The following is a 23,173-nucleotide window of genomic DNA, read 5'->3' on the forward strand; positions in this document are numbered from 1 at the left end:
GCACCAATTTATTATAATATATATATATATATATGCGGTGCACATCCCTAACTAGTGTATATACTGCAGGTGTGATAGAATTATGTTATTAACAAGGTTGTGATAAAAAAAGATAATTTTGTTATTTAAAATATGAACAAGTGAGTTTAATGAAAGGCATGTGCTCTCGATAAGAAATATCTTGAAATCATCTCTATTCTTGATCCTTTTGCTCCCCTCTGCATTTTATATTTTTGTTTTTACGCTACTATACATGCCTCGGCATTCTCCTTGACCACTAAATACAAATTTGAGATGGCAAAAGGAGCAAGCCGTGATATTTGCCGACACTCTCAAGTCTTTGTGCTGATTTCCGTTTCTAAAATATCGCATTTGATGCTCATTTTCAGATCCATTTTTCTACCATCATTTACTCTTATTGATTTTCTTCATCATCGCAACTTAGTATTTGATTCGCACAAATCCACATTGTGTTTAGCGCATGCAATACACGTGACAGATAGCAAGACTTTTTTTAGAAGAACGAAAGGTAGCGAAGATAGCTAAAATCAAATTGGGAACTGGGCTTCCTAAGCGAAACAAAGTTCTCGTGCCTTTTACTTATTTTTCTAAAAAGAAGCGGAATTGGGATTTATAAAAGATGCTTCACATACATTCAAAAACCTTTACCAGTCAGGCTTATGAAGGAAATGTAAATATGAGATTTTAACCACATATGGAAGTACTTGGGCGTGGGAAGGCATCATTGCTTGGCAGTCGGGCTTCGCAGACCCCACTTCTAATTGAAGCAATTTCATTATAGCTTGGTATGAAAATAGGTGGCATACAGATTTCTAGCAAGTGAAAGAAAGAGGTCCGTGCTTATCATGCCTTGAATACAGAACATATCCGAAAATTAGAAATTAGAGTGTAACAGACCGCATACTCTCAAGGCCGACCATGCAAGCATGGAAAACTACAAATCAAGTTATAATAACCTCAAAACAATAATATTAATAATTTTTCAATCCTCAGAAAGCAATTTAATCAAGATAAAATCATTCTCATAATCAATCGTTCTACAGTGATATAAGTCAAAATGTACTAAGTAATTCAAATTAAATAGATTATTCTAACTAAACTAGTATAAAATAGAACTCCAAAAATTATGAATATTTTCAGAAGATCTAACATACTCCTTCAAGTTCCGAGCAATCATGATTCAGGATCCAAAAAAAAAGAAAGAATAATGAGCTACACTAAACAAAATAACATCAAAAAGTGGGATTTAAGCATACTAAATAAATAATTAATTAAAGACTAAGAATAAATTATTTTTTAATAATACATATTTCTTTTTAAAAAATTATTATTATTTTTATAAACTAATACTATAGATGCAACATTAGGTTATGGGCACGTAACCTAGTAGTATAGGTCAGATACAGAATGCATGAAAGTGCCAAATATTACTATTCTAATTATTGATGGTTTGGTGCCAAAATCAGTTCCTTAGATTACAAGTCGAAAGAATCAAACGAATAATTTTCATTGGTGGAATCAAATCATAGTCGTGCTAAGAATACATACATATAAAACAATTTTTATAATTTGTCCGGTTATTTTTCAAATTTCATAACATAGCACACAATATATTTTAAAAATTATTATTATAATAATAACATGTTTGACCTGTTTAATCAAGTATGAGACAAATAATCACAACTAAATAACATGTCTGACCCATTTAGTCCGTGATGGAGGACTGCTCATCCTCCTCCACCGCCGTGAGCCCGCGATCTATTAGGCCACTGCCCTGTTTCAAATCCAGACAGACCTTCAGGCCTTCATTTGGCGCCGCACCAGGCCAATAAGCCGGCCCAGTGAGGCTGGGCCGCACAATACCAACCTCATAAACCGCACCCAAGTGCAAAAGTTTACGTCGTTCACCTTACTTGCCTGGAGATAAGCGTTACATTCTTTCTCATCCTTGCAAAGGCACAACCAGATGTAACCAGAGACCTGAAAGATTGTTGCATGCACCAAAAAGTATTGATACACTGTCAGAGCTATGATGAAATGCAGAACATGGAGGTCGAACATCGCCAAGCATTCCATTGCTTCGAAATGCAGAAGGCTCCAGTGCATTTCATATGCTCCCATGTACAAAAGATAAATGCAAACTGTAAATCAAACAAGAGGAAGGTCAGCTATACAAAATTCTCTGTATTTCTTTTCATCCATTAGTTTTTCCCTCTTGGCATCCAGAGATAGGTTTTCATAAGAAAGGTAACAAAAACACTGTTCATCCATTCGATAAACAATAGACGTGTTAGTAACAAAAACCAGCATCCACAAAAACCGAGCATGGAGCAGTCGGGATGCTGCAGATGTTCTCTTTTCATTTCAAAAGATAGCATGATATTATTGCAGAGATGTAAATTGGATGCCTCAGGAATCAAAGTTGCTCCGCAAGTAAAAGGAGGCATGTTGAAAAGCATGTTTGAAATTGTGAGTTCTCTCATGAACCGCCCCTTCGTAAGTGATGGGGGCTTGAAATGGTCCTTCTCCATTAAACTTAGCCTAAGTGATAGAGGAGCATTGCCCCCTGTCAAAGAACATGCTAAGCAGCTGATACGCATGCAAAAAGCACAAAATATCATGGTCCAGATAGTGGCGTGCAAAGACAAAATATTATGCCCTTTTTGCATATCAGAAGGTACAATGAAAAAATTGGTGTATCAGCACCACAGTCAGGGACCGTCGTATCCATTGCTTGCTCTTTTTTCATGGATTTTCTCCTGCCTTTCCTTTTGAATGGTGTCGTGCCTGCAGTCGCTGCAGGTAAAGTCTGGAATTCAATTTTCCATTTCTTTGAGAAGCAAAGGGGAATACAAAGGTATCAAGATGACCGAACCTCATACCTTTCTGAAAAATCGAGCACCCTTCTTTCCCATTCCTGTCCCAGCAAGGCTCATGGCAAGGACGGATTTAGAATCAGGCCTCCACTTCAACTCTTTGAGGACAGAGAATAAGCTTGCTAGGGCAGGGGAGACTTCATCATCCTTCACTTTATTGCATGAAACGACTGTAAGTCTTTGCAAATCTTTCCAAGACAAGACTACTGACTCCAGACATTCTGTAGTTAACGAAGAGCATCCCTCCAATGATAGAAACTTCACCCACCTGCAAAAAAGAATCTCATAAAAGTTAATTATAGTTTCAAAAAGCAAATGGCCTAATGCCATCACACATTTAATTACAATGCTGTAATAGCATAACCAGTCACTGTAATCAGCCAATTGATCTTAAGCTGAAAATAAGACAAAAGCCATATCACAAGACAGTCCAACATGGATACATCAAAAAGAAATACAAAGAAATTCAATAACATATTTATCAAGATCTGCAAATTTAGAGTTCATTGTGAGCAGAATACTAAAGGTGGGACAGTACATTGAAATGATTTTAGTTTCAAAAATAGTCACAACATGGAAAATGACACGGTATAAAAACTATTTCAACAATATAAATGTTCAACTGACAGTGACAAACGTACTGAATCAAGGGACTTACAAGGCACCATCTAAAACAATTTGCTTCTCTTTGCAATGTGGAAGAACCATTTTGAGACGAATTCATTCTCTAGGAGATGCATATCATTGCACAGGTATACCCCCAATATCTAGCAACATTTAACTTCTTCGCTCAGTTACCCACACCCAAGGAGGCTTGAGTAGGCATTTCCAAATGCATGTGATTACAAAATTGCAAAAGCAGCCCATCTATAAGGTCTGCAATTCAATTTGTGAATCAACTGGAATCAGATATTTACATCAGAACTGAATAAACCAGGAAAGCGGCGGTGAGAAGTGCGTTTGCTTCTTCCTTATTCATAGAATAAATATTAATCTGATTGAAAAACAAGTGGTACCTCTCAATACAAAATGATAGGGCAACCCCAGCAACAGGAAAAAGTGCCGGTATTCAGCATGGTTAACTACTATCAAGTTCTGCCGAACAAACCTCCGAGATCATAGGCCAACGCACAATTGATTCAAAGAGAAAAAGGGGAAAATGACCAGTGCAAGAAGCACCAACACCTCCGGAAAACTCAGATACGACTGTGCATCCTATGCAACTTATTGGAAGAAGGAAATTTTAATCTGGCTAGAAGGCCAGATAGCCATCTCAACAAGTTGGAAAGATGATGTGCTCAAACCACTTTCTAAACAAGCACTCACCAAAAGATTTCTGTCCAAGGAAACTCAAACAAAACTCAAATAAAGGGGACCCCTACAATATGCACTTAAATTTTCTCCAGTATGTTAAAAGAACCATCAGCAGCTTCAAACAAGGACTTTCTGTAGTCTTTCTACAACAATTACAACAAAAGACCATCTCCCAGCCTATTTTCCATGAAAAATTTAATACGAGCATTAAAACCAAGAAAACACAGAAAATAAAGGATTATAGCCACAACATGCAATAAAAGTTTCTTCATTTTTCACAAGGAAACATCATACACCTTAAACCAAGCACAGTTCCCATGACCTTTTCATACTCTTGGCAAGTCCATGAAACTTTTTCAAATTCCTACCTAGATAGATATATCGTGCACCTAGAACCAGATCCTGATTTTTAACTCTTAGATTCCATGAATTCTCTTCAACTGATCATAAATAACTGTGTTTCCAAAGTGCCTCATGAATAGTTTCTGTTGCTGGTGGTCCAAACCGAGAACGATTGACACAGCGGTGTGAACGGGGTTCCGTCTGAGTTGTCTTGGTTGGTGTTGGTTACGCTCCACCTTCCACCGGGAAACCTGCAAGCAAGCCTCGCACCACCACTGGGGCAGTGGGGGCCCTCCGACGATCAAGTCAGAGGAGATTGGAGGAGGAGGAGAGATGATAATAGCAAGCAAGAGAATGCTCTGGAAGATATTGCTTACCCCCCCTTCTCCCCCCAGCCGCATATATACCTGGTTGGGGGGTCTCTCAGGGGGGTTTGTCATCGTGGGGCGCGATGGAGTGGCCACTGACATGGCCGTTACAGGGCGTCGTGGAGCAGCGCTGGGTACGGCCATGACAGGGCGTAGTGGAGTTCCGCTTTGTACGGCTGATACAGGAGATCGTGGAACAGCATCGGATACAGCCGTTGCAGGGAGTAGTGGGGCAGGAGGCCTCGGCGTGCCTCTGGGAAGCAGCCTGTCGTTATCAAGAGATCTCCGACTCGGGGTCGGAGTGCTGGATCAGGGGGCAGCCGACTCGGGGTCGGGCTGCGTTGCTGAGGATATCCGACTTGGGGTCGGATTGCTAGATTAAGGGGCAGCCGACTCGGGGTCGGGCTGCGAAGCCGAAGATGTCCGACTCGGGGCCGGACTGCTGGATCGAAGGGCAGCCGACTCGAGGTCGGGCTGTGGAGCCGAAGATGTCCGACTCGGGGTCGGATTGCTGGATCAAGGGACAGCCGTAGTCTTCATGGGCGCGCGTGCCGGTCACGTGGAGCATGGCGGCTTAGTTCCCCCGTAACAGTAGCCCCCCACTTCCGAGCCTGGAACCAGAAGGGGAACGGGTGAAGGGAGTGATACTTCGAGATTGCCGCCATCCCTCGGAGAGGCGCGCGCGCTTCGAGCTCCCCGCCCTCTTTATGGCGTATGGCAGTTGTTGCTGATCTGGCAGTCTGAGGATTTCGGCGGATATCCTTCCTTAATGGTGTCGATTCGCTTTTGGGGCGCGAGCGACCCTTCGGCGGCCAGGCGTCCTCTGGCGTCATCGAGGCATCACCCGCCTTTCCGCCTATTTAACCGGGGGCCCTCCCCCGTCCGTCTTCCTCTTTACAGACATTTTCGAGTTCCCCCTTTGCGCTGCCGTTGTTGCCGTCGGACTGTTCGCTTGCTTCTCCTTTGACGCTCTCGGAGCCGTTCTTCCTTCTCTTCCGGTGAGTTACCCCATTTTTCTACTTAGGGCTCTCCATACTTTCTCCTTTTGTACTAGTGTACCCCAGTTGTCCCGGTCTCTTGAAGCCAAACTGGGCGAATTGGAGTCAGCCTTGGAGAGGTCCCGCGCGAACGACCAAGAGCTCCGTTCGCGCCTGGAGGAAGCTGAGGCCGCTCGCACTGCTGCCGAGGCGAAGCATAAGGAGGCTCAGGCTAATCTGCTGAGGGTCTCCTCCGAGGCTGAAGACCGGATTGTGGCGAAGGTCTTGGAGGCTAAGGCTCAGATTACGGAGCGAGCAGAGGCGGCACTGGCCGAGAAGAGAGCGGAGATCGGGCGCCAGGCGGTACAGGCCTATCGTCAGTCCGCCGAGTTCACCCGTGATATGTCGGAGGCGGTACGGGCCTATCGTCAGTCTGACGAGTTCGTCCGTGACGCGTCGGACGCGGGGTCCGAATCCTTCATCTTAGGCTTCGAGGAGGGCCTGGCCAGGGTGTCGGCTAAGTACCCCGAAGTTGACCTGAGTGGGATTTCCCTTCTCGACTCCTCTCCGGCGCCATCGCCTGCTGATTCTCCTACCGCCTCCCTACCCCCTGCGGACGAGCCCGACGCTCCCGACCCGGGGGTTCCTCCAAGCTGACCTCTTGTACCTTTCGTTGTCTTCTTTTTTTGTATGTCGGCGTTTTGCCAAATTGTATGGGCCTTGGCCCTGAAACAATGAAAATTAATACAAGTCGAATGTTTCTTCATCTCGCTTTCGTCCTCCCCTTTTTTTCTTTTTAACTCTTGGCAGCGTCTTGCCGACTCCTGACTCTCGAAGTTCTTCCGGCCCTAAGCCAGGCATCCGAGGGTTAGGCCTCAGGAAATTCTTCCGGCACTAAGCCAGGCGTCCGAGGGTTAGGCCTCAGGAAATTCTTCCGGCGCTAAGCCAGGCATCCGAGGGTTAGGCCTCAGGAAATTCTTCCGGCACTAAGCCAGGCATCCGAGGGTTAGGCCTCAGGAAATTCTTCCGGCGCTAAGCCAGGCATCCGAGGGTTAGGCCTCAGGAAATTCTTCCGGCGCTAAGCCAGGCATCCGAGGGTTAGGCCTCAGGGAATTCTTCCGGCTCTAAGCCAGGCATCCGAGGGTTAGGCCTAAGCCAGGCATCCGAGGGTTAGGCCTCAGGGAATTCTTCCGGCACTAAGCCAGGCATCCGAGGGTTAGGCCTCAGGAAATTCTTCCGGCACTAAGCCAGGCATCCGAGGGTTAGGCCTCAGGAAATTCCGCTCGTTGGTCGGCCAAGGCTGGCGCAAGCCGAGGCGACCGGTCGGGGCTTCAGGCTAGTCTGGTCCCGGGATGGTCATCGGGTTAGCCTGGCATCCGAGGGCCGAGCCTCGGGAGATTCCGCTCGTTGGTCGGCCAAGGCTGGCGCAAGCCAAGGCGACCGGTCGGGGCTTCAGGCTAGTCTGCTCCCGGGATGATCATCGGGTTAGCCTGGCATCCGAGGGCCGGGCCTCGGGAGATTCCGCTCATTGGTCGGCCAAGGCTGGCGCAAGCCAAGGCGACCGGTCGGGGCTTCAGGCTAGTCTGCTCCCGGGGTGATCATCGGGTTAGCCTGGCATCCGAGGGCCGAGCCTCGGGAGATTCCGCTCGTTGGTCGGCCAAGGCTGGCGCAAGCCAAGGCGACCGGTCGGGGCTTCAGGCTAGTCTGCTCCCGGGATGATCATCGGGTTAGCCTGGCATCCGAGGGCCGAGCCTCGGGAGATTCCGCTCGTTGGTCGGCCAAGGCTGGCGCAAGCCAGGGCGACCGGTCGGGGCTTCAGGCTAGTCTGCTCCCGGGATGATCATCGGGTTAGCCTGGCATCCGAGGGCCGAGCCTCGGGAGATTCCGCTCGTTGGTCGGCCAAGGCTGGCGCAAGCCAAGGCGACCGGCCGGGGCTTCAGGCTAGTCTGCTCCCGGGATGACCATCGGGTTAGCCTGGCATCCGAGGGCCGAGCCTCGGAAGATTCCGCTCGTTGGCCATGCGCCTGTCTCTTGCAGCCCGACGGGGTTTCTCCGTGGCCAGCTGCGATCGTGTTTCTCCTCTTCTCCAAGCGTTGCCTGGGGAACACCAGAAGGGCATTAAACGCTAATTGATGCGTTACCTGGGAAATCGGATCGCCAGTTGCTGCTTGCGAGGAGTGTCAGTTAAGCGGCCGCGATGCGCGCGTTCTTCGAGGCGGATGCGGCCGGGGCGCGAGCGGAGATATGTGGTCCTAGGGGTACGTGCCACCCGGAGTGTCCTGCACAAAGAATGCGGTTAAGGAGAATGACGCTTAGGAAATCGCGGAAAAATACGCCTCGAGAACCAGAACGGCTCCGGATTCAATGCGTCCGCATTTATGGGAGCCACCCGCATCGGAACGACCGGGGGGCTGCAGTTTGGCTATAAATACAGGTGCAGGTGCGATGGAGTTTGCCAAGCCGGAGCTGTTCAAGTTGCCATGGATCGTGGACCTTCTCTCTGGCGCATGGCTGAGAGACTCCTACCGAAGGAACGGGAGGCGCGCCCCTCGCGACTTCAGCCAACTAGCCGTTTCATCTAGGATCAGCAAGAAGGGTCTCCCCGGCGGAACTCCGCTCTAGGCGTTTCATCCGGGATCACATCTCCCCTCCTTGAAGTTCAGCCTCCCGATTGAGCTCTGCACCAGACGCCTGATCCGGGACCGCGCCTCCATATGCTCTTCCCCCTTGTATTCCTTCTCTCCCCTAACACTGGGGAGGACCGGAATATCCCTTGGAGGTGGCGTTCCTCTGGAGGCAGCGGGAGCTTCGTCGGCGGCGGCTCCTCATCCTCTTCGTGGGGCGTGGATGGCGCCTCCGGTTGGAGGCAGTGTGGACTTCTCCTTCGTCCACTTCTTCTTCATCCGCACCGGCTCTTCGTCTCTTTCGTGAGACGCCGATGGTGCCTCCCGTTGGAAGCACCCACTTCCGACGGGATTGCAACCGCTTCAGATGGAGGTTTCGGGATCCCAGATCTTCAGCTCCTCGGAGTCTCCACCTCTTCTTTACTTTCTTTACACCCTAATTCCCCTCTGGGAATTCCTTGTAATCACACGAGCACGCCGTTGTAACCAGAAATTATTGAAATGCAAAATGTTATACATTTTTGAACTGTCTTTCTGGCATCGTCGTTCTACTGGTAATACATCCGCAGGTTAGCGGAATTCCAGCTCCTTAGAATTTCTCGACCATCTAGGGCCTCCAACTGGTAGGAGCCAGGTCGGTTTACCCAGCGAACCTTATATGGGCCTTCCCAATTTGGCGCTAGCTTCCCACCTTCCGCAGGTCGAGATGCTTTAGCTCGCCTTAGCACCAGATCTCCGATTCTGAAAAGCTTCGGTCGGACCTTGGAGTTGTAATATCGGGCCACCCTCCGCTGATACATCGCCATCCGAACCTGCGCCATTTCCCTCGCTTCTTCCAAGAGATCCAGGTTCCCTCGGAGTTGTTCCGAATTGGCCTCGGGTCGGTGCGCGGCCATCCGAGGTGAGGGGAGTCCGAGCTCCACGGGGACAACGGCTTCCGTGCCGTAGGTTAGGCTGAAAGGCGTCTCCCCGGTAGGGGTCCGATGCGTGGTCCGATACGCCCAAAGGACATTCTCGAGTTCTTCGACCCAAGCTTGCCCCGTCCGACCGATTCGCGCTTTGATTCCTTGGAGGATTGTCCGATTTGTGACCTCGGCCTCGCCGTTGGTTTGGGGATGCGACACAGATGTGAACCGATGCTCGATCCCGAACTCCTCGCAGAAGTCACGGAAATGCTTGTTGTCGAACTGTCGCCCATTATCCGAGATGAGGACCCGAGGTACCCCAAATCGGACAATGATGTTCTTCTTCACGAACTTCCGGACTTGCACCTCCGTGATAGTGGCCAGCGGCTCTGCCTCCACCCACTTGGTGAAGTAGTCGATTGCAACAATCAAAAATTTCCGCTGAGCTGAAGCGACGGGGAATGGTCCGAGGATATCCATTCCCCACTGGGCGAAGGGCCAGGGTGCAGTGATTGGTGCCAAGGGGACAGAAGGGACTCTCTGGACGTTGGCGTGGCGCTGGCAGGCGTCGCATTTCCGCACATGATCCTTTGAGTCCTCCAACAAGGTAGGCCAATAATAGCCTTGCCTCATGATCTTATGCGCGAAGGACCTAGCCCCCAGGTGCGATCCGCAGATGCCTTCGTGGACTTCGCTGAGGGCGTAGGCCGCTTCCGAAGGGCGGAGGCACCTTAAGAGGGGGGCGGTGAACGAGGTCCGATACAGCCTCCCTTCATAGAGTACGTAGTGGGCGGACTTCATGACGAGTCGCCGAGCTTGATTTTCGTCCTCTGGGAGGATCCCTTCGGCGAGGTAGGCGACGAGCGGGTCCATCCAAGATGGCTCCGGATCAATCGCCATCACCGCTCCGGCCTCGCCGATGCTCGGGGCATCCAGGGTCTCTAGGTAGATCGCCCTCGACAAGTTGTGCGCGTCTGCGCCCACCAAGCGGGACAGCCTGTCGGCCCTGGCATTTTCGCTTCTTGGGACCTGCTGAATGTCAACACTGCCGAGGTCGGGAATGAGTGCTTGCACCTTCCAGACATAGCTCTGCATGGTCGGGCTCCGAGCCTCGAACTCCCCTCGGACCTGCCCGACCACCAGCTGGGAGTCGGTGAAGACCTTCAAACGCCGGATGCCGAGCTCCTTGGTGAGTTTGAGTCCTGTGACTAGGGCCTCGTATTCCGCCTCGTTGTTGGTCACTGGAAATCCGAACCTAAAGGCATACTCGGCTATCACTCCATCGGGACTGGTAAGGACCAGCCCGGCCCCTCCACCTTCGGGGTTCGACGACCCATCAATGTGAAGCGTCCAGATTGGGAGGTCGAGGCTGGGTGTTTCCGGCGGCCTAGGTTCCGCCTCCTGCATAGTGCACTCAGCGAGGAAGTCCGCGAGCACCTGGGCCTTGATGGCGGGTCGGGGCTGGTAGCGGATGTCGAACTCACCAAGTTCTACTGCCCACTTCACCAGCCGTCCCGCATTCTCAGGATTGCTGAGGATCTGCCGCAGTGGTTGATCGGTCAAGAGGGTGACAGGATGAGCCTGGAAATAGGGGCGAAGCCTCCTGGCCGCGGTGAGCAGCGCGAAGGCGATCTTTTCCGCCTTCGTATACCGCGTCTCGGCATCCCGCAGGACCCGGCTGATGTAGTACACAGGCTTTTGGAGCTTTGCCTCTTCCCGGACCAGTACTGCGCTGACTGCGGTTGGGGAGACCGCCAGATAGAGGTAGAGCATCTCCCCCTCTTGCGGCTTGGACAGCAGGGGAGGAGACGCCAAGTACTCCTTGAGTTGGTCGAATGCCACTTGACATTCGGCCGTCCAAAGGAAGTCTTTCGGGCGCTTCAACACCTTGAAGAACGGTTGGCAGCGTTCGGCCGATTTTGCCACAAATCGTCCGAGCGCGGCGACCCTTCCAGCGAGCTCCTGAACCTCCTTCACTTTGGTCGGAGGGGACATATCTTGGATAGCCTTGATTTTGTCCGGGTTGGCCTCGATCCCCCGCTGGTTGACAATGAAACCGAGGAACCTCCCGGCCGAAGCGCCAAAGGCGCACTTCGCTGGGTTCAGCTTCATGCGAAACTTCCGCAGGGTGGCAAAAGTCTCCTCCAGATCCGCGATGTGCTGGTCTGCATGGCGGCTCTTCACCAGCATATCGTCCACGTACACCTCCATGTTCCGGCCGATTTGCCCTTTGAAGATTTTGTTGACGAGGCGCTGGTAAGTGGCGCCAGCATTCTTCAGACCGAAGGGCATTACCTTGTAACAGTACAGCCCCCGGTCTGTTATAAAGGCAGTTTTCTCCTCGTCCTGTGGAGCCATCATTATCTGGTTGTAGCCGGAGAAGGCGTCCATGAAAGACAGCAGCTGATATCCGGAAGTCGCGTCGACCAGTTGGTCTATCCGCGGAAGCGGAAAGCTATCCTTGGGGCATGCCTTGTTCAGGTCGGTGTAGTCGACGCACATCCTCCACTTTCCGCTCGCCTTCCGGACAAGTACGACATTTGCCAGCCATTCGGGGTAGCTGACCTCCCTTATGAATCCTGCCTCCAAGAGCTTGTCTACCTCCTGGTCGACCACCCGGATCCGATCCGGGGCACAGCGTCTCTTCTTCTGCTTTACTGGTCGGTGGGTCGGGTCGACGTTGAGGGCGTGAGAAATGACCTCCGGGTCGATCCCAGGTACATCGGCCGCCGACCAGGCGAATACATCAGCATTGGCTCGGAGGAATTCCACTAACCTGAGCCGAGCTTCCGAGTCGAGGTTGGCACCGACCCGGACCGTACGGTCCGGGCGACCCTCTTCAAGGGGAACTTCGATCACACCCTCGGCCGGCTCCCCGTGCCGCAAAGCCACCTCGTCTCTGGCGTCAAGGGACTCGACGCTTAGGGCCTCCACGGGCTTCTTCCCTTTGAGAGTTGCTAGGAAACATTGCCGTGCGGTCGGTTGGTCACCTCGGACCTCTCCAATCCCGGCCGCCGTGGGGAACCGCATTAGCAAATGGTATGTAGAGACTACCGCGCGAAGGGCGTTCAGTCCGGGTCGTCCGAGGATAGCGTTGTAGGCCGAGGGAACACGGACGACCAAGAACCCGAGCCGCACCGTGGCTTCTGCGGGTGCAACGCCCGCAGTCACAGGCAGCTCAATGACACCTTCGGCCGAGATAGCGTCTCCAGTAAATCCTATGAGAGGGGTGGATGTTTTGTGCAACACTTGTCGGGACAAGCTCATCTTTTGGAAGGCCTCGTAAAACAAAATATCAGCTGAGCTTCCACTATCCACAAGAACACGCCTTACATCATAGTTCGCCATAGTGAGGGAGATCACCATGGCATCATCATGGGGGGTCTGAACCCCCTTTACATCCTCATCACAAAAAGTGATTACATTTCCGACCCGCTGCCTCTTCGCGACGGCCACCCCTGATGCTTCCACCGAGCCCCCTGCGTTCCTCACGGGCCGAGAGCAGCCCCCAGTGATGGTGTGGATCACGCCCGCGACGGGTCGATTCTGCTCCCGAGGCTCCTGAGAGGCCGGGTCGGCCGGACGCGGGTCTGCGGGGGGACGTCGGTCGTTTACATATCGACCGAGACGCCCTCGGCGGATGAGAGCCTCGATCTCGTCCCGAAGCTGGAAGCAGTCTTCGGTGTCGTGGCCGTGGTCTCGGTGGTACTCACAGTACGCCCGAGAGGGCCTCCTCCCAGGGATTTTCTTCATCTGCCTCGGGACCGGGAGGTTCTCCCGCCCCTTGACCTCCATAAGGATCTGGGCCCGGGGGGCCAGGAGTGGGGTGTACCGGTTGAAGCGTCGGTGCGGAGAACGAGGGCGTGGGGCGCCGTGGTTCCTCGCCGGTGACGGGCTTCTGCGCCGATGTTGAGGCGTCGGGCTCCTCCTCTGGGGTGCCTCTTTTCGCCTTTTCTTCCCGGACTTTAGAGGGGCCTCGGCGGCCTCCTTGTTCCAGTGGGCGGCTGCCTCCTCGGCGTCTGCATACTGGTTCGCCCGAGACAACAGCTCCGGAAAGCTCCGCGGCAGGCGTTTGTCCAGGGAGAAGGTGAGTCTGCCCTTCCGGAAGCCACGCTTCAGGGCTGAGAGAGCCACCTCCTGGCTCAGGTTCCGGACCTCCAATGTAGCCTTGTTGAAGCGGGTAAGGTAATCCCGCAGGCTTTCTCCCTCGTTTTGCCGGACATCAAAGAGGGAGTCGGAAACCAATCGCCGCCGGCTACTGACGGCGAAATGGCTGATGAAGAGGCGAGTGAACTGGTCAAAGGACTGGATAGAGTCAGCCCCCAGGCCGGCGAACCACGCCCTGGCTGGGCCACGGAGGGTCGCCGGGAAGGCCTTGCAGAGGAGAGGATCTGATGCTCCATGGAGGAGCATAAGAGTCCTGAAACTCTCCACGTGATCCCGCGGGTCCGCCGCCCCGTCATAGGGCTCGATCGCCGGCATTTTGAATCCCGGCGGATTTGGAGTCCGTAGGATCCTCGAGGCGAGCGCCGGTTGGGCGGAGATCTCCAAGTCGGCGAAGGGATCTTTAGAGTGGCCCTTCAGGACCTGGAGTTGTCGGTGGAGATCGTCCACCCGCCGGTCCAGGGAGCGCGACCGATGGGTGGGAGACAAGGAGCACCGAGAGGGGGACCGACTGGAGCGCGGGTTCCTTGAGGACTGGGGGGTCTGGGAACGCGCCCGGGCCCGCCTCTTGTACCCCGCGCAGCTTCGATGGGACGGTCCCGGCAGAATGGACCGTGCTCGAGAATCTTCCTCGCGCCGGCGCTCCTCCCCATGGAAGAGGAAGGAGCGCGGGTTAAGGAGGGCAGGTGAGCGCTCAGGGAGCAGCGGCTCCTGGGCCCGCTGCGGCGCCCGAGACATCACACCCTGCAGGTTCTGCACCGCCTCCACGAGGGTGCGGACCTGCTGGGCTAACTGGTCGAACTGAGCGGCTTCGACCATCTGAATCGGGGGTGGAACGGTGGAGTGTTGCTGAGAATGTGTTGGAGACGCAGCGGCCTCCCGGCCGGAGGCGCGAGAGGCCCCGCGACCGGAGGCATTGGAAGCTCCACGACCACCTCGCCGTGCCATTACGATCGCTCTAAGATTCGGGCCCTCCTTCTAGCGCCAACTGTTGCTGGTGGTCCAAACCGAGAACGATTGACACAGCGGTGTGAACGGGGTTCCGTCTGAGTTGTCTTGGTTGGTGTTGGTTACGCTCCACCTTCCACCGGGAAACCTGCAAGCAAGCCTCGCACCACCACTGGGGCAGTGGGGGCCCTCCGACGATCAAGTCAGAGGAGATTGGAGGAGGAGAGATGATAATAGCAAGCAAGAGAATGCTCTGGAAGATATTGCTTACCCCCCTTCTCCCCCCAGCCGCATATATACCTGGCTGGGGGGTCTCTCAGGGGGGTTTGTCATCGTGGGGCGCGATGGAGTGGCCACTGACATTGCCGTTACAGGGCGTCGTGGAGCAGCGCTGGGTACGGCCATGACAGGGCGTAGTGGAGTTCCGCTTTGTACGGCTGATACAGGAGATCGTGGAACAGCATCGGATACAGCCGTTGCAGGGAGTAGTGGGGCAGGAGGCCTCGGCGTGCCTCTGGGAAGCAGCCTGTCGTTATCAAGAGATCCCCGACTCGGGGTCGGAGTGCTGGATCAGGGGGCAGCCGACTCGGGGTCGGGCTGCGTTGCTGAGGATATCCGACTTGGGGTCGGATTGCTAGATTAAGGGGCAGCCGACTCGGGATCGGGCTGCGAAGCCGAAGATGTCCGACTCGGGGCCGGACTGCTGGATCGAAGGGCAGCCGACTCGAGGTCGGGCTGTGGAGCCGAAGATGTCCGACTCGGGGTCGGATTGCTGGATCAAGGGACAGCCGTAGTCTTCATGGGCGCGCGTGCCGGTCACGTGGAGCATGGCGGCTTAGTTCCCCCGTAACAGTTTCCATGCAAGCTTTTATCAAGAACCACCACCTATCTCGAACCAAACCTTCTTCCATGATTCTGTACACACTCAGAATTCTTAATTTTCCTGACCCAGTCACGTTATATAGTCACCAAACTTCCAAAAGCTAGAAATCTTGATAATCATTGGCAAAATGCACTTTAGTTATAGCAATAAAAAAAAGATAAAGAATGAAAGAAAGAAATTCCCTGAAGTAGAAGGTCTATCATCATATTGTGATCCAAGTGAACCAACTGGCATCGGATAATGGCATAAAGAAAGTCTACACAGTGGCAGCAAAGAACCAGAGAACTCTGTATACAGCAAACTTAACTGATAATCTTAGCTTCTAGCTCTGATGACCAGCCAAGAAGTTTTTTACCCAAGCAATGGCTTGAAGAAGTTCAGCACACGAGACACAATTAAAGAACCAGCAGGAGTAGAAATCCATAACTAAATAATGACATACACAACTCATGGCATGAATTAACGGCTCTAAATGACCACAATTCCTCAGCCAACAGGATATATAGATTAAAACTCAATATAGCTAAAAGAGGCCGATTGATTTAACAGCCACATGATGGCATGACAGTAGGAACAAAAACCATTTATCCAGCTATTAATCAAAGAGAACTTCAATATTTGTCCGGGAAACTCGAGGAAAAGCCCATGGGAAGGGCTACACCAGCAACTACACCAAAGCTCTCTAAGATTCTTGCTTGGATCTGCCATCTACCTGAAACACAAACTCTATTTCTATCTACTTTCCTATCACCAACATTGCAGAACTTGTTCATGGGAGACTAACTCAAACCACTTTCCATGTAAGTGCTCACACAAAACAAGGTAAGATTAGGCAGAAAAAAAAAAAAATCTTGAAAAAAAATGTCAAGGGATATAACTTTGCCCGAATAGTTTCCCCAAATTATATGCTAGAAAATTAGCAACTTTGAAACCCTCCTTAAATATATTTTTTTTTGGCATCGTCATATCCCTTGCAAAATTTTCTAACCTGTTACCATAGAAGATGCAAATATTGATTAATTTGGGACACAACATAATTTCTGCCTGCTATACTATTTCCATGGTTCACTTGCACAGAACACGTATAACCACTTCTAATAGTTGACTCCTAGTGGCAGACGAAATATCTTATCCTAAATTTCATGAAATTTTGTAATGCTCTAATGACCATTATAAATAAATTCCAAATGAATTATAAAAATAAAAGTAAATGGTAGATAAATGAGACAGCATATACTAGAGAAAGAAAAAACTTCACTAATATCAAATTTGTGTGACTACTTCAGGGAAACAAAATAATGTTCTCCGACCTCATCTTTTAAACTCATTATGGCAAATAATTTAAGGTTTTACCATGTGGATTAGTAATCACAAATGAGAGTCATCTTAAGGCGTACAATTACCATGTTTACATGATTTTGCAAAAAAAAAAACCCTGAACTATCTCTTGACAACATTAAAAATAATAATATTTTGTGAATTTCACCAAAGACTGAATTTTCAGATTTTTAGTCTGCAAAGAAATAGTTGATTTGTTTCCCAAATCTTCTTTTTGAATTTATGTTTTTCATCAAAGTTGGTGGGTATGAAGGGATGAAATAATTCAGTATTTGTGAACCATGCAAAATTATAAACCTCCAATTGAGACAGGAAAGCCTGGAAGAAAAAAATTTCAAATTTCATTATACAGTGAAGAAAAACTTTGTCACAAACTCCAAATCTCAAAAATGAAACGTAGGCCTTTCACTAGCATTAAACTCTAGAAATCTGAGTCACATAATGAACCTAATGCATCAGGCTCTACAGAAGTACTCAAGAAAGTAGAAACTGTTTACCAAAGATAGAGAAGTAGAAACAAAATGAAATGTCCTCTTCAGACCTCTTACACCCCTTACATTGTATCCTCAAGATGGAGATAGGAATAAGCCATTGCACAATAATTTACATCTTGAAAATCACTTTAGTTTCTTGTTAAAGACATTCGTCTTTAACCACTAGGTTAAAGATAGGAATACTTCCCTAGATTGGTAACAACTAAATTTGATACCTATCAGATATTGATACCACTAGTATACAGCTCGGCATGTGTCAGACATTCTAAAAATAGAAAGTTAATTTTCAAATCAAAATGAAAGAAAATATGATGAGGATACAATCCAGCCAAATTCACAAACACATATTGCATATTTTTGGGGGGTAGAGGTGCCAGGAATTTGGTGGCTTGGGAAGGTTCAACAACAAGATCCATGATACATTAAGATAAAGAAACCCCCTTCAGCCACTGTGTGTATCCTGACTGAAAGAGAAAGAAAAAGAGGAGAGGAAAAGTTGAATATCATGTCAGGTAGATCGCTACATGACTAGCCAGCAAATGCTCAACAATATAAGATAGCGGAAGAGGGTTTCACCAAAAAGGTGGGAGATGAGTCGTCCAACACAAATTACATAGTGGAAGAGGGTTAGCACAACATTGACAATCAGATTCCTCAAAAGCTCAACAATATAAGACATCCAACAAGTACTGATTTCAATCTCAACAATTTCTTATTACACATCCCAGGATAATGTTTTCACATGGTATATGATTGTTAGCTTGCAAAACTTACAATTCAAATAAGATGTATGAAAAAGCTGTGAAGACATTTACATGCACGTAGCATGTAAAGTTTTTTGACAATCTCATATCATTAGATACTTTGGAATTTGAACCAATTAAAATGAAGAGTCAAGGTAATCAGTGAGATGTTGAAGAACCTAGCTCTGATAATGAGGATTGGAGGCATGTATGTCATTCCAAGAAATACTCCACAAATGCGATCAGGTGTTGGCATCTACAAATAATGATTTCCTCTGTAATTAGGTCAGATGCATGAAATCTTCCATGTTTGCATCTGAATGTTTTTTGTCTAGTTGTCTTAAAATTTCTCTGGGCTTAAGTCGTCCCCAAATAAGCCATCAGTTAGGAAAACTGTAATGCACCATTCTTGGATGTTGGAGCATAAATCTCCATGCTATTTTACCCCTTCTAACCCTTTCTTTGTGAACTATATCTGTTGTATTAGATTGTTCATATCATCCAGCTGTGAATAAGGAACATAAATTTTGTGTCTTCACCCTAACTTGCACTAATGATGGTGGTACAATCCTGGATCCAATAATTGCAACAAAGTTGAATATCAAGAGTATAATATGACGTCCAACTAACTTTCAATAAACCGTTGAGTCAGAGCTATGTAATATGAATTCACAAATCACCAGTATTGATAACAAAGCTTAGTTTCAATATCTTCTTTTCCTAAATTGGTACTAAAGTTTTTTTATAAAACAAGTGATGGCCCTCCAAAGAGAATAAAAGTACAAACCAAACAGCCAAAAAAAAAGAAGAAGAAGAGAATAAACATCCTTCAGGAAGCAGCCAACTCTACATAGTTCCTTAACAAAACTGTCAGCTGACCCTAAAATCCAATACACCAAAAAGACCAAGAAAGCAAGAACACACAGAAATGAAGCACCACTAACTATGCAAAAAAAAAAAAAAACTTTAATGGATCATTAGATTACAATATTGAATGATGAAGTTTATATCAGATATATTGCTCAAAATTTGCAACATGTTTTATATATATTACTTGATATATGATTGTTATTCATTGTATCCTTGCAATGTAAATTAATGTCAATGCTTGTTCAAGCATGAAATAAAAACAGAGTATATGTCATTTATGTTTCTTGGATAACCTTCAAGATGTCAACGTCAGACATTAATTCAGAATGCCATCTTCTCCAAATCCAGAGGCATAGGACTTAGCGTTGTGATAAGATATTGTTTAAAGATAATGATGTTTACATGTATAAGCATATTTTCCGGATTATATCAAATGTTAAGATGGTAAAGCTTGGACAAGATGCATTGGTTCCTACAAGACAATAACAAAGATGAGATAATTCGCATTGAAATTTATGAAATAAGCATACACATGCTTTATTTCTTAATATTTTCAGTAATAGGGTGGGTCAGATAATATTTTCAAAAGAATATGAGAAAGCATTAACACTCGTAGATCTAGTACATAAATAAGTATAGAATGATCAAGCACCAATACGTGCAAAGGAAATCTGAAAAAGCCTTCATATGAATGACAAAGAAATCTGCAAGACCTATTCTGACAGATTGGATGTAAGATTTGTAAACAATAGCATTGATGGAGTCATGCTCATTGAAAGGAATAATATGGCAAGAAGGACTGAAGGAAACATAACGATAACCCCAAATAATAATAGCAAAGCTCTTTATCACTCTTGTTTTCTTGCATTTGTTATGATGCCAATTTTGAGTCATTAAGAAAATGGTCAGCACTGTTGGAGGAGCACCCAGCAAGCATGCATCCACCTAGCTATCACCAGTGAATAATCTGTTGTATGCTTTTCAAATTAATAGCGGTAACCAGACATGAACTATGCTACATTCTTGGCTCAGAAATCTTTTATAACATAAACAACAATACCCAAAAGAGGGGGGGGGGGGGGGGGGGGGGGGGGGGATAAAAAATTTTGGGGTTAAATTGTATCTTCAGCCACTACCGCACCATTTATCTGCTGCTAAGAAATTATATTCCAATTCTTACATCTTGCAACGTCATTAAATCAGTAGAGAAAGCTAAATTTGCTAAACTAATGCACCCTCAATAATGAGAACCAAAAAAATAAAATGGAAGTTTGAGAAAAAAATCATTACCTGCAGATGCTCGCAATCCTGAACATGTCGTCGTCCAGTCCCCAGCAATCTTGAAACATGATCTCCCTGACGGAAACACACACCATAAACAGCGCGTGCAAGCTTATCTTGTTCCGCAGCTGGCACCGCTGCAACTGCAGTCGCTCAATCGTCGGGCACGACCCCAGGTGCTCCTTGGGCCCCGGATCAGTGTCAATCTTCTTGCAGCTCTGCAACCTCAAAGTCTTGAGGTTCTCACAGAAGGGCAGCGCGGCCAGCCACCCGCCATCCATCCGGTGATCGCAGATCGTCAGCTCCTCCAGCATCAGGCAGCAGCGCCCGATTGCCGAGATCCCATCATAGCTTCCCTCGCACCCGCTTAGCTCCAGCTTCACGAGCCGCTTGCACCCGTTGGCCAGGATGGTAAGCCCGATGTCGGTGACCCCGGGCCCACCGTAGAGGCCCTCCACGGACCCCACCAGCCGCAAGATCTGCAGGTTCTCGAAGGCGGAGATGGGGCGGAGGGCGAGATCGGTGCAGCGGTGGAGCTCCAGCTCCTGAAGGGTGGCGCACTGGACGGCGAGGGTCACGAGGCTGACCTCGGAGGCGGCGGCCACAAGCGCGAGCTTCCGGAGGCCCGAGCAGCCGCGGGCGAGAGCCTCAAGCCCGCGGTCGATGACGTCCGTCGGGAGGAAGCGGCACTCGCCGATGGGGGGCTCCGCGTGGGGGTCTATGCGGACGGACACCGGGCCACGCGTGAGGAGGACACCGGCGGTGGCGATGGAGGAAGGGGAGGCGAAAGAGGCGGGGACGAGGTCGACCTCAGTAAGGTCGGGGAAGCGGAGGGGGAGGCGGCGGTGGAGGAAGGACCAGTCGAGGAGGGTGAGGGAGCGACGGAGGCGACCAAGAAGGCGGAGCCATCGCTTGCAGACGAGGGAGGCGTGGCTGTGGAGGGGGTCGGGGAGGGCACCGAGGATGCGGAGGAGGAGCTCGTCGGAGAGGAGAGCAGTGAGGTCAGGGCCGGCCGCCGCCGCCGGCGTCGGGGGGGAGGGATCTAGGGTTGGGGTTTTGTTTCCGAGCTGCATCTTCAGCACCACATGCTTGAGGGTATTGTCGGCGAACCAGAAGTCAGGCCAGCTCGTCAGGCGGCATTGGGGGCTCTGCGGATGCATCTAGGGTTCCGGCGGGTCTCTCCGGCTGTGGCGGCGGTGCAGTTGGGCGGTGGTCTGGTACTCCGCCGTCGCATCGCCTCGTTCGCTGCTTCCCCTCTCTGCGCTCTGGTAGTACTACTGTTTCTTCACTTTCTTGCTACGCTTCGCTCTCTTCCGTTCAAATTTTTTTTTTTTTCTCGAGTTAAAAATAGAGGTAATATCTGCCAGCTTAGCAATTTTTTCCACTTCGGGCAACGGATTTCTTTCGGTGACGGGGTTGGGGGAGCGGGGCCGGCCTTTAACTCGCATTCGCTTCGTTTTTTATTTGACGCGACGCTTGGGGCCGCCGCCGAGCTAGCTGGCATTTTTTATTCCCCCTCGCTCCAGGAGGAGCGGGTTCATTGAACGGAAGGTGGAGATCGACTTGTAAGAATGGTAGGTGCGCAGCTGATTAACGGACCTCAGGTAAAATATAACAGCTTCTCGTATAGTTTTTATTTTATAACCAAGTTTCAATAAGTTGGGAATGCGGCTTCGAAGAGCGGAGTGGGACACCACATGGTCCGCCGTTCGTGGCGAAACCTACGAGAGAGGAGGTTCGCGTTGTACCTATCTTTTGCGGGAAAGGATGATTGATCTCTTTTTTTTTTTTTGCGATATCTACCGTTGAATCAGACTCCGCACAAATCTCAAAATATTCTGAACTCATATCTCTCTGCACAGATCCCGAAGCGATCCAATGTTGGATTCGGCATCGTTCTCTGGCGCGAAAGATTCAACCCCAACCCGCGGGGGCGGGAGGGCGAGAATTTGAACATCATGGGTCCCCTCCACGGGCCGAGAGGCCAGCTGTGGATCCTCGAAGTCTCCTTTTAATAATAGCTGGGATTTTGAATTCCATTCTCAAAGGTGGAAGGAACCCTTCTTCCATATCTACTTTCTTACTCCTTGCCTGTCCTTTCAGGTTGCTGGAATGGGATCCAAACCATGGAAACGAGTTCCAGAAAGCAATGAAAAGAAACGTTGGATTGTTGTACGCCAAGAGAGCTGTGGGGCAGTGAGAAACTTTAGCAGAGAAGGCACCTCTGGTGCTATTGTTGAACTTCCCTTCTCTGCAGCAAAATCTCCTAGGCTCCTGCAAAGGCCTCGAGAAACTATTAGATTCAGCAGGTACCAAGGTTTAATAAGTTCATTCTATATATCTCATATATTCAAAATAGTTAGAAATTTTGATTAAAAAATGTGAATGATGAGAGTAAAACTATTCGTTAATTATATGCCACGTAAACTCTAGGGCCTAAGTTGGGTCAAATTTATTGAAACTTCTAGTTAGATGGGTACGTGCAAGATTTGATTTTTGTTATTTTTGTTGAAATAGGTTGATGATTTTAAAATATTTACGGAACATGGCAATGGAAGTTGATATGAAGTGATGCTTGTATGAAACTTCGAAAGTACTGGCATCTATCGCACAAGAGCAAACAATAACAATAGCATACAAGCATACTCCAGCTTGGCTTTCTTGCAAGGAACTTTCCAACATTCACTTGTAATTTGCCCAATTCACCACCTTGAATAGAATTAAGTGAGCTTGCATTATTCAAAGCCAAAAGGGCAATGCTATCCTAAGTCAGCACATCAGGCTCAAGCCAAAAAGAAATGCAATGACGAGTGGCAAGAACGACCAGGGGTGAACCAGAGCTGGAGAGCCTTGCATATATAATTCTGATCATGCCTGACATATGAAACAGAGCAGATTACATGGATATCACATATCTAGGATGATCATATTTGCAACAATCAAGGTGCGGCATAAGCATGATGATCAGGATAAATTCTGAAATGTTTTAATTTTTTTTTTTTCTGAAAATTTGATGCCAGCCTCT

At 49.1% G+C, this 23,173-nt stretch overlaps 1 protein-coding gene across 1 annotated transcript; it reads right to left on the reverse strand.

Annotated features, from left to right (window-relative positions):
• Positions 1-2,190: 2,190 nt before the first annotated feature.
• Positions 2,191-21,428, reverse strand: LOC113463022 (F-box protein At5g51380-like). The gene is made up of 3 exons (XM_039126563.1): positions 20,158-21,428; positions 2,904-3,165; positions 2,191-2,817 (listed from the first exon to the last, which is right to left on the reverse strand). Exons 1-3 carry the CDS (start codon positions 21,306-21,308, stop codon positions 2,767-2,769), a joined length of 1,464 nt encoding a protein of 487 aa, XP_038982491.1. The 5' UTR covers positions 21,309-21,428; the 3' UTR covers positions 2,191-2,766.
• Between the last annotated feature and the right edge of the window lie 1,745 nt (positions 21,429-23,173).

The sequence above is a fragment of the Phoenix dactylifera genome, chromosome 5, assembly GCF_009389715.1.
Source record: "Phoenix dactylifera cultivar Barhee BC4 chromosome 5, palm_55x_up_171113_PBpolish2nd_filt_p, whole genome shotgun sequence".
NCBI classification, from domain to species: domain Eukaryota; kingdom Viridiplantae; phylum Streptophyta; class Magnoliopsida; order Arecales; family Arecaceae; genus Phoenix; species Phoenix dactylifera.